The 15,842-nt window shown below is 40.1% G+C and overlaps 1 protein-coding gene across 1 annotated transcript in view; it reads right to left on the minus strand.

Annotated features, from left to right (window-relative positions):
• SH3BP5 (SH3 domain binding protein 5) overlaps nt 1-15,842 on the minus strand; it is a 104,445-nt gene that overhangs the window by 68,194 nt on the left and 20,409 nt on the right. Inside the window, exon 2 of the mRNA XM_073630318.1 lies at nt 14,771-14,833. Coding sequence (XP_073486419.1) covers nt 14,771-14,833 — 63 coding nt within the window. The remainder of the gene's footprint in view (nt 1-14,770; nt 14,834-15,842) is intronic.

A 15,842-nucleotide genomic window follows, 5' to 3' on the forward strand; every position in this document is an offset into this window, starting at 1 on the left:
GTGCCCATTTGTTCTTGTGCAGACACTGGTCAATGCTGTGAATATTGTAAAGCATAGAACTGTTTTTTTCTTGTGTTTTTTTTATATACACATGGTAAGCTTTTATTTACTAAATCTTATATTTATTTTACAATTATAATGCTTAAATTGTAGATCGTTTGGGAAAGCTCTGAAAAAAGCAAAATTAGCAGTTATAATGGGGGAGTACAAAAACCCCAACTAGAAAAAGGGAGGACTTCGAATTTTGTATTATATATATATATATATATATATATATATATATATATATATATATATATATATATATTTCTCACCTCATTGGGCAATGGATTGCTTGGTGTTAATTTGATGCAAGCTAGGGGTCTGTGCCTGCTTCATCAGGAAGATAACTACAGTCAAGCAGTGTATTTTCCATGTACATCATTAAAGTGGTTGTAAACCCTTTACAACAACTTTATGCTACAGATAAGCCTATAATAAGGCTTACCTGTAGCTACCCAGGATATCTCCTAAACCTACACAGTTTAGGAGATATGCCCTGCATATGCCAATGACATTGGCACATGCACACTGGGGCAAACTGAAGCAACGGCACGTATGTGCTGTTGCTGCAGTCTGTGTGCCATTACCAGCGGTGACGTAATCACGGCTCCGGCCAATCACAGCGCCTGAGCCGCGATACCTGGAAGTAACCCCCGGGAGAGATGATGCCTGCGGGGGCTTCATGCTCAGGTAAGTAATTCATAATGAGCTAGTATGCTATGCATACTAGCTCATTATGCCTTTGTCTTGCAGGGGTTTTTTTTGTGTTTTATTAACCAGGGTCATGAGTGTCCAGATTCAAACTTGCATATGGGGAAAGCAAGGTATAGACCAAGGTGATTGCTGCCCAGGAAGCAACATGTAAACCCATGTATCTGTAGTGTTGACACGATGCAATACTTGTATAATTTTATATGTCACATATATTTTTTAACATTTGTAAAATAAAACATTGGATTCTTTATATACATACACGTGTGTAGCAAGGTCCCAGGCCTCTTTCGGTCTAATGAGAACCTCCAAGGCCAGAGATAGCTGACATCCTTCTGTATATAGTGGGTTGTGAGGCATGGCGGATGCAAGGTGATTAAAGTCATTGGGCGCCAGACACTTCTTGAATGCAAAAGAGTTTATTTCTTTTAAACTTTTGGGGGAAAGAGGGTTAGGGCCAGGACACCCTTAGGTAGTTGCAATTTCAATTGGCAGACTCCGAGAATTCAATAGAAGTAGGACAGCCATGCAGGGAAAGGCACCCAACAAGACGCCACATCTGCATGTGCAGGAATGCTGTCTTCTATGGCAGCAGTCTTTAAACGTTCCTAACACAAACATAACAGTTCCCTTCTCTTTCACTACAATCACTTCTTGTAGTTCTTCAGCCCAATGAGCTCCTGGTCTTTCACTAGACCCACTGATTCACTGCCACTGAATCCCTTAAGCCCCTCCAATCTTCACGGTGGTATCTTCCTCAAGCGTCACCCCTGCTTCTCTGCTGGGTCCCTAGCTTGGCACTCAAGATACCCAATACTCAAGACACACAAGGCTGCTCTGCAAGAGTCACCTCAGCTGGCTGGGTCCCTGGCTTGACACCCACTGAAGTTTCCCGATTCTTCACCATCCCCGGTTGGTGAGAATACTGCTCCGGTACTTGCTTCAGTTACTCACTGTGATCCCTGGTAATAAGGTGGTTGGTCTCTTAGTGGTGACAGCTTTCCCTCTACCTCCGATCACGACAGGTTCTCCGGCCGGCAGAACCATCACTTTTGGTTGGACTGCAAGCCGCAGTCCCAACCCTGCGCTGCTCTCTCTCTTGCTTCTGAATGGGCCCTCAGACAGCCTAGCAGCCAGATGTGCCTGGGATTGGCCCAATCTCCGTCCTAGCAGCCTGGGCAATAAAACACACATCCTCCCAGACAGCCATCCAGGTGGCACAGAACACAGATCCCCTGACTCAACCCATATATATAGGCTCTCCCAGCAGGCCAATGGACCCAAGAAAACCCCCGTCCATTGGCCAAGATATCTGATACATGAATAATCTGACCTTGTGTTGCCCTTCTCATATCTAGTACCACCAAGTACCCAGCCACCTAGTGGTAGACGAGAAAAGTGCAACAAGATCAAACTTAGGGCAAAATCAACAGATCTCTAACAATCGACCAGGACAACTACTCCTGGCAAGTAGATTTGTGAGGAGCAACACTGCCTAAACTCCAGGGTGCTACACGTGGTACCTTCAAAGTCTTCATTTTTTACTTAGGGTTTTTGTACACAAATTTCTTAGGATGTGGTACCAGACACTACGTGTATAAGATCTAGGAAGTTCCCCAAAGGGACTCCTTCCTCCAATAATCTTGATCTTATAATGGGGGAGATTTACTAAAACTGGTGAACACAGAATCTGGTGCATTTGTGCATAATAACCAATCATCTTCTAGTTTTTATTGGCAAAGCTTACTTGAACAAGTTGAAGTTGGAAGCTGGTTGGTTACTCTGCACAGTTGCACCAGGTTCTGTGTGCACCAGTTTTAGTTACCCCCCACCCCAATGTGTAAAAAACACAGACACACACAACACTACAACCAATCAAATCTGACCTTTTAATGGATTTCCAAACGGGTCTCCGTTCAGTTGAAATTGTTGGTTTCTCAAGGATACAGTGCTATGCACATCATTACTGCTGGTTAAGTAGGATTGTTGCATAAGTAAATAATATCAGTAAATTCAAATGAAGTTGCAGTGGCAACATATGAATATGTATGTATTGTCAAAACTATTCTTTGAGTTTTGGATAGAGTATGGAAGGGTTAGAACCCCTGGCAGTTCTATTTTTTTTTTCCTTTGTGTATCATTTGGGTAAATTTATTTTCTCTTCCTGTTCCAGAGACTAAACATGAAGTTAACTAAAAATCTCCGTAAGGGAAATTCCCCCGGTGGATATAGTTGTCCCTCTAGCATAGAAGGGTACAATTTTCCCAAAAAAAAAAAAAAAAAAATTGCCTACAGATACACATTTATTCAATTTGTCCATTACTAGCGGAGTCTTGAATAGCAAAGATACATTGCCAGGCTCCTGTGGGACACTCTAATCAGAGCAATAGTAAGCTCTCGTCTAGAAATAAGTCCTCCTTGAATGTCAGCATTAGGGCTGGATAGAAGAGGACTATTAAATGCTGTACATGTGGAAGTCATCAGGTTTAATTACAAGTCAAAGAAACTTCTATTCAATGAGAAAGAACTCAAAACTGATTAGCAGGAATGGCTGCAAGCCTCTGTTTACAAGTACCTGTGATATGGGCTACAAGTACAGGGCAACAGTGGCCTATAGCTGCATACCTATCTACAATCACTACAAGGTGTGATAAAACTAAGAAGAAATATAGATTATGGAATCAAACCACATGTACAAAACAAGCAGCTATAACTATATTCTGTGTTTTAAGCCTATGGTTCATCTTAAATAATACACCTACTTGTTACTGAACAGACGCAAAAGAACAGTTTCTTAACCAAGGTAAAGAGAAAAAAAAACAAAAAAAAACAAAACACACACCACACCACACCCACACAAACAGAGGAGATTCTCTGCATAATGGATTTTCTCCCCATAGAAGTCTACAAAAATACAAAACGCAACCAAAATACAGGTCTATTACAGGTCAAAGGCAGCCAAATTATCTCAGAAACATCTTAAAAAGGGATACCGAAAGCATGCTGCATTTGTCCATCAAAGCATTTTGACAAAGGCCCTGAAACTAACTGAAATTAGTTGTAAATTCTAAAAAATATTTCACCTTCCCCCCAGCCCCTCCTAAATACTTACCTGAGTTCTAGATCTAGCGCTGTGCCCGAGAGCAGCTGGTCTGCTTTCTCTCTCCTCACAGTACTCAGTGAGAGTGACAGTCAAATCCAGTGATGAGGGAGTAGGGGGGCGGGGCCAGGCCACAGTGTGTCAATAGATGCACAAAGTGACTCAGGATCGAGCCTGCACAAGTACCCCCATAGCAAGCGGCTTGCTATGGGGGCACTCGGAAGGTGGAAGGAGCCAGGAGCACAGGTGAAGGACCCTAGAAGTGGTGGTTTAGGACTTCTGAGCACTGGTTTTGCACAGAGAGCAGGTAAGTATAACATCTTTAATTTTTTTTTTTTTTTTAAAAGAGAACCTTTACAATAATTTAAAAAAAATATAGGTAAAAGCACAGAAGACTCATGTCATTTTATATTCTTACATGTAGTGTTTATCACATTTCAGTGTACTTCCAGGTTAAGCAACTCTGCGCCCTTTTAAAATTATAGTATATTTAAAAAAAAAAAAAAAAAAAAGAAGGAGATATTTTTAGTACCGAGTAAAATTACTTTTTAGGGTCCATACACATCAGTGCCAAAAGAGAGTGCATACTTGACAGTCTCTAAGAGCTCCCTATAATAAATCTAAAATATATTGGGTTAGTGTACATAAATGTTCAATGCAGCTTCAATCATGGATTTAGCAATAAACAATGTGTTTATTGCATAGGTTACAGCATCTATTCCCGCCTCATCTTAGGACTTAAAGAAAACCACTACTAACTGATTAGAGTTACAATGTCTACAGTGTTTGAATGTATGTGACAGCAATTACAAGACCATATATTTTTTGCATTAACACTGTATTTTATAATAGTAGTCCTTGCTGAATGAACCATTTATTAAGCAGTGCCATATCCGTACAAACAAGAAAATCTCTAACTGCACATTCTTTCAAATTCATGGCATTCCAGCGTATTCATTGTGAGCAGGAGATAACAGTGGGCAACGGTAGCTTTTATGGTATGTAGCAATGCACTCACAAAAGATGACAGATGCTTTCATAATAAAGAAAAAGAAAAAAGGAAGTGAAATTTACATTAAAATAAATGAATAGATTATACATGTCGAACATGATGATGTGGTTGAGCACAAAAGGGAACTGATAATAACTTTTCTAAGCAGACAGGCCAAAGGGTAAAGATAGAAATAGTCAAAATAAGATGCCGTTGTTTTTTGTAATTCTTTTATTTTCAAAGAAAGCGCATTTAACAGTCAAAAACAGACTTAAGCCCCATACACACTATCAGATTTTCTGCTGATTTTTGTCTTCAGATTTACCAAAACCATATAATATGAGGTCAAATCTTAGGAGTTTTTGATTTGTATGCAATCAGGCAGGCCCTTGCACTATGTGGTTTTGGTAAATCTGAAGACAAAAATCAGCAGAAAATATGATAGTGTGTATGGGGCTTAAGATGCAGAGTTTTAATGGTACCTAAAAGTAGTAATAAATGTGTTTTGTTTTTTTTTTAACCAATACATTCAGAGCAGCCTATTAAGTATTTCTGTGTACATGATTAGCTCAGTACTTACACTTACTAAGCTATGTGCACACCATCCTCAGCTCCAGGTCTCAGCGCGCCTCTTCCCTGAACTTCCAATGCACGCTTCATAAGAGACAGTGCAAGCGCAGGGAGGATAGAAGAAGGGGAAGTTGGGAGAGCGGTTTATAGTGCCCGGCTATCTTTTTCTATAGAAGCATGTAGATTCTGTGTTTTTCCTTTTAGAACCCTGTAAGAGAAAGGAGCCCCCCCCCCAATCAGGATATTGGGGCCAACGCTGCTGGGACCTCACTGTTACTATGCCTAGTATTAATAAACTATCAGTGACTGTGCCACACTCAATTGGTAGATTATTGGTCAGTGGTTGTGCCCAGTGTAGATCAATCAGAGGCTCCTGTGCCTAGTGTAGTTTAATGGCAGTTGCTTTGCCTAATATAGATTAATGGTCAGTGGCTTTGCCTAGTGTAGATTAATGGTCAGTGACATTGAAACCTCATATTATTGTACAGAAACGTAAAGTTCCTTCTTTAGCCTTTAGGGCTCATTCACGTGGCACAAAAAAAGTCTGCATTTAGATCTCTACAGCCAGGACCGCTGATAAGGCAGTTTAGCCAGCCCTCCCATACTGGGCCCAGGCACCATTAGTTCGAAAGGGGGGCCCAGGCACCTGCTGAGCAGGAGGGCCAGCTGTACTGTCTAATTGCATACACTGATCCTCTTCTGCCATAAGAAGCGATCCGGCTTGCTCCAGCTGCATTGCAGGGGATTGGTCCTAACACATGTACCCCTTCCATCTGCTGTCCGGGCCCCCGTGTGCCTCTGTAACCCTTGCTGGCTTCCCTCCTCCCCTATCCCCAGCTGCTGCAGGCACATAGGGGGATGTTTCAGGATAGAGAGTGGGGAAAGGGCCGGGAAATATGTAATTTTCTGGCCCCTTCCTTTCCTGAATGAACACAGTGAGCGATCTGTACCAATCATCCTGTGTCTGAGTTAGAAGTTATCAGGCTGATAACAGAGCTACGGAGCAGAAGAACGCCATGGGATTCAGTGCTTTGGAGAGAGATATAAAAAAAAAAAAAAAAAAAAAACACAACACAACACTACAGATGTGCCCAGCCCAACTTTCATGATTCAGGTTTATATCCACTTTAATATACTTCCGTTTGTGAATGAGCTGGAAGCTTTAGAGCGTTTCCTATTCATTCACCTGTGCTGCCGAGGCTGCAGAGAAAAGAACAGGGGTGGGGGGGGAAGGTAGGCTGTATGGGGCCCCATGATTTCTAACAGCAGCCCTGTCTACAGCATAAAGTTTTAATGATCTGACCGCAGCAATATTGTATATTACGGGATTAATTTACTAAAGACAAAATAGAATGTTCACTTTGCAAGGGAAGTTGGGTTTCGCAAGGGAGCTTAGTGAATGAAGATCTGCTGACTTCCATCATCCAATCGTGTCTTTGGTTATACTTCTTTAAATTTACAGCAAATGTACGGATTAATATTTCTGTGATAACACACCTAATGAGCGAACACTCATTGAGATTAAAAAAAAATTAACAAAGTTTTTATTGAAAAAAATAAAAGGGCGTCATTGCAGGGATTGTTTCCTCGTCAAGAGCACCCAGATGACAGGTTATTGCGTCAAAAGGAATAGTAGTTTGGGTGACCAAAGATATGGTTTCCAACACATCTGACCAATATCTATGCAATTTTATGGCAGCACCATATAATGTGAATAAATTCACCCCTATTACTTTTGCACTTAGAATGGGGAATCTTTTACCCCACTATAATAAATGATCTGGCGTTCTATATACCTGTAAATATAGGCAATAGGAAAAAAGTCTCAAATTAAAAGTCTCTTCCATATATAGTCTGTAGAAGAGGCAACATAGATAACGGAAGAGATGAGCTATGACTTTCGTGGTGTTCTGTGCAGGGGACTTCCACCATACAATTCCACCACGTGAGGGAGAATAAACTTCCCCTTTGGGGATACACTCACCAGAAACACAGCGGTATCAAGCCTTGAAACTTAATAGGTCTCTCCAACACTCCAATGCATATATTCACCAGTGTCAGTCATGTTATCTCCTTGTTTGACCCCTGTTTCACCAGCAGGTCAAACACAGCAGTTCCCCTCTGGGGATATCAAAAGAGACTGGCGTGATGCTGGCACGGATAGTCCTCTATTTCTTACATATCCTCTGTCTGTTTCTCGAACCCTTGATGTGAACAACAATCAGCAAACATATAAAAAAGAATGGCGAAATCTAGTGCGCTCCATATAAAAGCAGTTTATTCTAATAAACGACGAGTAAACATACTCACAAAAATGGCACTAAAAGCCATTCAAAGTATACGGAATGGCCACGTTCTATATACCTAATGGAATAGAAAAGGTTGAGCAAGTCTCTGTAATGCAAATAACGACACTAGCGGTATGGAACAGAATGCCGGTTTCCATTTATAGCCTAAGCCATCAATGGCGTCCACATCAACCTCCTATTCATTCCTATAGGGCAGCTTATCCGCAGAATGAGAATTCAATATTAGGTTGGTGGAAATGCGGCCAATCATTGCCTTTTTAAGAGTGGATTTGGTTATATCCCTAATCACTCTTGGAGATGTTTGATTAACAAAGAACGTTAGTACTTTATGTTGTATGCTGTAAAGGATACTGCGATTATAGATACAAAGGCATACATGGAATGATATAGGTTAGCGCTTGGAACTTTTTGGTTGCAGTGTAAATCATCTACTATTAAGCTTTGTAACAGTCTGCTCCCCTGCTGCCCTCAGTCCTGGTAAACAGCCTCTGGTATAAGGCTCCTAAACACTGAGGCTTGGCCAACAACCTGGTCTTCTGGAGCCGTAGCATGGCTTTGTAGCTAGGTTATTGCCCACCTCCAAACCCCTAAAACCTGAATGTATAATGGAGCAAAGGAGAAAAAAAAAAAAAACTAAAGTGTATAAGTATAGAAACCTGTACACAACTAGTATCTTATTTTGGTACAAATTAAACCTATTTATTTTAGGTATACTGCTTTCCCCAATTGTATATGAAGCTGTGAAAGGAAAAGCCATGACACAAACACATTAATAGTCTGTATATTTATTTTACTGGTCTGTATGAACTTGCCTGGGAACTTTTCTGGGAAAGTACCATAGTTTTACACAAAGTTTCCTCTTTCATTTTTAAGAACTAAAGACATTATATCGCAAGAGGAATCTCACGGCCTTCTAGCTAAACATCTGAAAACACTCAGGTTTGAGAGACATATATATTCATGAAGGCAGAAAAGGACCACAATTTAGAATGTTACAAACTAGTTTCTCCAATGCATTAGTACTAGCTTATGAAGAATGCTCTGTAAAAATTGGTTTTGGATCTTCCAAGCCCCATATTGGTCAGTGAGGACCAATAAGGGGCTCATGAAGCAAATAAAAAAAAAAAATGAATTAGAGGATGGAGAATAACAGGAATACAAGATGTGATTATCATTTTAGCTGCCTGTATATCTGGGTCGGCTAATTTTATTTTTTTTTTTTAAAACATGAAGGCTGATCTTTTTAATATGCCATTTTTCAAAATGGTTGCATGACCATTGCCTACAGAGAATTGATCGGGAGAGTTAGTTGGCTGCCATCTAATCATAACTGCAACTGAAAAGCTCCTAGTAGATATAAAGAGCATGTAGCTAAAGTTTGCTGCATATACATTCAACAGCATTCAAAACCTTCTCTATGCCCAAACAATGGCCTGTTGAACTTGGGTAACTGGCACAGTGATTGCTCATGCCATTCCCCCTCCCACTTAATACACATCCGAATAGCCAGTTAGTCAGTATTATAGCAATTAGCCAACGTGTGTGGGAGTAGGTAAGCTCTGGCACCTGCTAGAGTTTTGTCCATTCAGATTGGCTTGGCATAAAAAAGGAGAGGGAGCAACGAATTGCTACTGCAGGTATCTACAGATACCTCTAGGGTCACTTTGAATAACACTGTCACAAATCTGGGCATGCTGGTTAATAGATCCAGATATAGGCAGCAAAAGTTATACATGCTCTTGCTGTAAAAATTGACAATGCCCCCCCCCCCATCATTTAAATCTTAAAATTATTCAAGTTCATGACCACTTTACTGTAGGCAACGTTTACATTCCACCATAACTTGATAGATATTAGGCTAGAAATTGTTAAATTAAATACCTGGATAATATGTATTAAACATATTGACTTGTCTAGAACTTTGTTAAAAGAGAGATTGTTGAACAAGAAAGACAAAAGACAAACAAGGCAAAACAATACAAGCTCAATACATAACTACTCTTACTCCTGAATAAAACACTTTGTACCTCGCTTCATCAGCTATGATTAGCCTAAACAAAGTGATGCATGACTTTCCCTGAGGCTGTTCCAGGGTACAAAATGTCTTATGAACAAAGCCTCAGATTATTTTATATCAAATTAAACTTTACTGTCGTAGCTGACATACATTGTACTGGCTGGTTGTATTGTTTTTCAAAGTGTAAATAGATAAAAGTTTAAAAAGGAATGTACACAGGCCTGCAGAACTAGCAAAATATTAATAGGAAAGTCAATCATGTTAACTAGCTCCTGCCCTGAAGTAGAATTAAAGTTTCTCTATGAGGGCCATACAAACAAAGTTTGCATTGATGGATAGATATTCCTACACCTTACAAATTGTTCCCTATTTGATCCTTATTTTAAATGCAGTTATGGTCATATTTAGGATAGTTTTCAATAAATAATCAACATTTTCAAACATGTTTACTATATACTGTAAAAGGATCAACTGAATACTAGTTTAGGTTGATTACAAAAGGACCAAATGGACAGCAATGGACATCTTAAAACTAGAACACATCTCATCAGACATGAAAACAAACATCTTCAGCTCTCACAACTGTACACTGTACCGATTTCCACAACAATAACTTTGCGAGTGGTGCAAAAAAAGCACACAAACAGTGCAATTGATCACGCATTCACAAAACGCTAAATGTGAATGCAGCCTAATAGCTGATATATTTACACAGCAAATCCTGACTGTCATTTTGACAGCCAAACAGACGTAGGGTGGAAAGTGGCAGCAAGGCAGAACAGGTTGTACAACACTGTGTACTTCCAATAAATTGTCTTTATTATGTAAGAAAATACATTTATCAGTAGGCAAAAGGTCCAATCAGTAGAGTAGTGACTCTACAGCCAATCTGGTGCAGGGGGATCATATTTCCATCACACAAAGTAATTTTTTTTCTCCCCATTTATTTGTAATGATTAAATATAAAATTTGCAAAGCGACACTTTTTAAAATGTACTGTGCTCTGAAAATTCATGTTAATTCATGTTAAAAAATATAAAAAGGAGTGCTACATTTTACATTTTCGTTTATCATATATAAAAATATAACAGTTGGTAAAGGACTCGATGGAGGCTTTGGCACTCAAGGGGTTTGACTTTAGTAGGCTATAAAAGGGGGATTTTACGATCTAAATAAAAGGATGGTATAACTACATAAAAGTCAGTAACAGGCTCAATAAAACACAGTAAACAATACATTTTAACCACTTAAGCCCCAGACCATTTGGCTGCCCAAAGACCAGAGCACTTTTTGCGATTCGGCACTGCGTCGCTTTAGCTGACAATTGCGCGGTCGTGCGATGTGGCTCCCAAACAAAATTGACGTCCTTTTTTCCCCACAAATAGAGCTTTTTTTTGGTGGTATTTATCACCTCTGCGGTTTTTATTTTTTGCGCTATAAACAAAAAAATAGCGTCAATTTTGAAAAAAAAAAACAAACGCATTATTTTTTACTTTATTTATCCCCAAAAAATATATAAAAAACATTATTTTTTCCTTAGTTTAGGCTGATACGTATTTTTTTACATATTTTTGGTAAAAATAAAAAAAAAATAAAAAAATATCGCAATAAGCGTTTATTGATTGGTTTGCACAAAAGTTACAGCGTCTACAAAATGGATATTTATGGCATTTAAAAAAAATTTTTTTTTTTTACTAGTAATGGCAGCGATCAGTGATTTTTATCGGGACTGTGACATTATGGCGGACACATCGGAGACTTTTGGCGCGATTTTGGGACCATTCACATTTATACAGTGATCAGTGCAATTAAAAATGCATCGATTACTGTGTAAATGTGACTGGCAGTGAAGGGGTTAACCACTGGGGGGCAGTGAAGGGGTTAAGTGTGTCCTAGGGGGTGATTCTAACTGTGGGGGGGCGTGGCTATGTGTGACATGATACTCATCACCGCTCTGGATTACAGGGAGCTGTGATCAGTGTCCTGTCACTAGGCAGAATGGGGAAATGCTTGTTTACACAAGCATTTCCCAGTTCTTCCTCTCCATGAGACAACCTCCATGAGAGGGACCCACTATCATGAAGGTCACCACGGGCGCACACGTGCCCGCAAACTGCTTCTTAAAGGGCAACGTACAGGTACGTTAATCTGCCTGTATGTGCCCTTCTGCCGATGTATATTGACGTGAGCCGGTCGGCAAGCGGTTAAGCCGTTTTCAGTGTTGTTCATACCCTATTTATATCAGCAGGGCCATCTTTAAGGCAGGGCAAAAGGGACAGCTGTCCTGGGCCCCATCATTGGTGTGGGGCCCAAAGCAGCTGCCACATACTTGCCAACTATCCCAGATTAAATTGCCTTGTGCCTTGAAGTTTTAGTCTGTGCTGTGTCCCGAAAATTCGAACCCGAAAGTGCAAAGTTCTGTTACTAGTGCTACCCAGATCTGCCCTATTGACTCACCTGCAGACCCTGTGTACACATGTAAATAACCTGCATTGATATGTAAATAGCCGCGGACCCTCTGCATTGAATGTGTATGTAAATAGAGGCGGCATTCATATCACACCCTCCTGAGGTTGTGTCCTCCGTCACCTCTGCTGAATGCTGCCCAGTGGGGAGGTAAAGGGGCTTGCTTGAATGTCCTGCTTACAAATGTGGTCATTAAGTCTAACGTCAGCCTGTTCTGCAAAGGTAAGCAAATTGGAGATGGAACCCTTTTTCAAAATAACATGGTGCCAAAGCACCTTGAATTTTGGTGCATGTGAATACACACATCTCAGCAGATGCGTGACAATTAATGGCATTGCTATATATCTGCTAAAGGGTAGCATGTTTCTGGGGTGTCAGGAAAGCAAATTTGCATGAAATCCCGACACACACAAATGTGAACACAGGCTAAATGTCTCAGTTACATTGGTGGCCAGTGTAAATCTTCTCATTACTTTGGGGCTTGGTGTACAATCCTATCATTCACACTAGTGCCCAGTGTGAAGGTCCCCCTTACATTGCTGATCAGTGTAAATCCCCATTACATTGGTGGCCAGTATTAAAACTCCTCTTTATATTGGTTAAAAAAAAACAAACAAAAAACAAAAACACACACTTAAATTTGTGGTCAGTTTCAAATCCTCCTATACATTGGTGGTCCACGTAGAAGCCCCCTTTAAATTGGTGGCGAGTGTAAATCCCCCCCTTATACGTGGCCAGTGTAGAAATCCCCCTTTATTGGTTGACAGTACAAATCTCCTCGACAATGGTTGTCAGTGTAAATTCCTCCTTACATGGAGGTCATTGTATATTCCCCCTTACACTAATGGTTGGTGTAAATGCTCCTATTACATTGGTGTCAGTGTAGAAATCCCTCTTTATATTGGTGGGTGGTGTAAAATCCGCCATTACATGGTGATCCGTGTAAATTCCCCCTCACATTGGGGCCAGTGCAAATCCCCCCCTCACACTGGGGGTCAGTGTAAATCCCCCACTATATACTTGCCAAAGATTTCCAGCTTTGCTCTACATGATTCAGAATTTGCCAGTGTACTGCCCCCTAACTATCCCCATCCCCCTACCACTGATTACATCAACCCCCCAGCATTGCCATTGATCACATCACACACACACACACACCCACCCCCAGCATTTCCACTGTTCCCAGGAGTCCTAGGATCCCTAGGAGTGTTCTGTTTATCAATGGGTCCCATCATTTCCCCAGTCCATGGTGTGCAGGCAGTGAGGGGATGAAGTGCTGTAAACCTTTAGCAATCAGTGAGCAGTGATGATGTGCACTAACCTCTTGCAACCAATCATTGAGCAGTAAGGATATGCAGTAACGTCTAGCAGCCAATCAGTGAGCAGTAATAATGTGAAGTAACCTCTAGAAACCAATTAGTGAGTGGTAAGGGTGCCCAGTAACCTCTAGCAACCAATCAGTGAGCAGTACTGGTGTACAGGAATCTCTAGCAACCAATCAACAAGCAGAAGTCATGTGCTGTAACCTCTAGCAAATAGTCAGTGGGTCATAATGTGTTATCAGCCAGTAAGTGAGCGGTAATAATACACTAACCTCTGGCAACCAATCGCAGCCTGATCTGATTCAGTAAATTTTGAGTCTAGCTGCTATTTATTGTATGTCTCAGAGCAGGTGGAGAGCGAAATTACATGGAAGGTGGGGGCCTAAGGAAATGTTTGCCCAGGGTCCAATCAATATTAAAGATGGCCCTGTATATCAGATTCAAAACTGGAAGGACAGGATACTAGATACACATTCCCAGATGTGATCCGCAAGACACAGACCAAGTTATGAAAGGCTGCAGCTGATAAAACAAGATTGATAAAAGCAAACAAATGACACATCTTAGTAAGACATTACAGCTCATCGTTCTTAAAGCAATCCTGTACAGAATTTTTTGTTTGAAACAACCGTAACATAATAAAAAAAAAAAAATAAAAAAAAAGGACTGAATACATAACCTCTATCACTGTCTGCTTTTCCAGAATGCTGCTTCTTTCAAGAGAAATTTTTTGCGGATGTTCACTTGGAAACCAATATTTCTTGTCCCTCACAGCACTTCACTGGTTCCTTCTATTGACCTCCACATCATTACCTTGTCCTATAACAACATGGAGGTCGACAAGAGAACACCAATGAGCACTGCAAAATAAGAGTGAATTTCCCTTCCTCGGGGTAGATTTCCTCTCCACTTCCTACTTCCCTCCGTTTGTAAGTAGAAGTCATTTGTAAGTCATATGTTTGTAAACTGGGCTTGTATATATTTTTATTCTTTTGGATTGGATACCATGGGAAATATCCATTTTCTTTCCTCAATGTTTGCAGAAATAATCCGCCTAATTACTGTACATTTATAGATTAACCAACAACATGGTGTGAAAGTAAGAGGAATAGTCACTTTGCAGCACAATATCTGCCATATACATGTCCCAGTACAGTACATGCTTTATTATGACTAGTGGTATCATCAGCATTTGAGTTTACTGCAACCAGCTGTGATCACACAAATACGCCTGAGACTTACCTCAAGCTCAATTTCCCTCCGGTTGATGTCATCCGTGGACTGGTTAAGCTTCTCTAGTTCTCCCTATATAAAAGAGAAAAGAAAAAATGGGGAAAAAAATAAAATTAAAAAAAAGGTCAAAAACATACTGACTAAACAAACTAAAAATGTTTAAAAAAGTTAAATCAGTAAGGAGATTCCAAATCAGAGGTTCTTAAAGCCCAACTAAACCTTTGTTTAAATCAGCTAGATACAATACAGGTGTGAAAATTATTACAAATTATTACAGTTTGATTTCTTTAGAAAGCAGCCACAATAGAAACACACAAACCTTGCCAGCATGCTGCAGAGAAGGATACCTACTCTGTGTGGAAGCAGTGGTCTCTCTGCAGAGGTCCTTTACAACCACTGGTGACAGGCGCTATAGGTGGGATTTATAGGTCTGACAGAGTTATAGGTTCAATTTAGTAGGGGGTGTGTCAGATCTAAGCAGAAAGATCACCGATTCTACACAGGAAACAAGCCTCCTCCTTTGCAACATCCTCTCAAGGGACAGGCTTTTCTAGTTAGTCTGGGGTAGTTTTTAAATGTAACAGAAGCAAAGATCTTTTGTTTTGATGCACCTGGAATAAATTTAGTGGATTTAAAATAAAATTTCAATTTAGATTTAAAAAAAAATTACAATTACAGATCCCCAATAGATTGCCCAGTATGTTCCAATACACCTTATACCAGACTATCAAAATCATGATCACCAGTCCTATTGGGTACCAGTATTTATTACAGACATTTATGCAGTACATATATTTTATTCAGTGATTTACAGACAATTACATATTTTCCTGCCCTCAAGGAGCTTATTATGACCTCAAAAAATTGGCTTTACATATGGACAGCTAGAAACAAAACAGCCAAAAGAAAAATCACAAGGATTTTATATTTATCGATAAAAAAACAGCCAAAAAAAAAAGCCAACAACTTTTAGGATGCATAAACCTTGGCTTATATCCACTTATACATCATTTTTCCCCATACATTTTAAAAAGCCTCAATAATACTGGTCTATGCACCCGAAAGGACTCTGGAGACAGAT

This window comes from Aquarana catesbeiana, linkage group LG05, assembly GCF_042186555.1.
Source record: "Aquarana catesbeiana isolate 2022-GZ linkage group LG05, ASM4218655v1, whole genome shotgun sequence".
Lineage (NCBI taxonomy): Eukaryota > Metazoa > Chordata > Amphibia > Anura > Ranidae > Aquarana > Aquarana catesbeiana.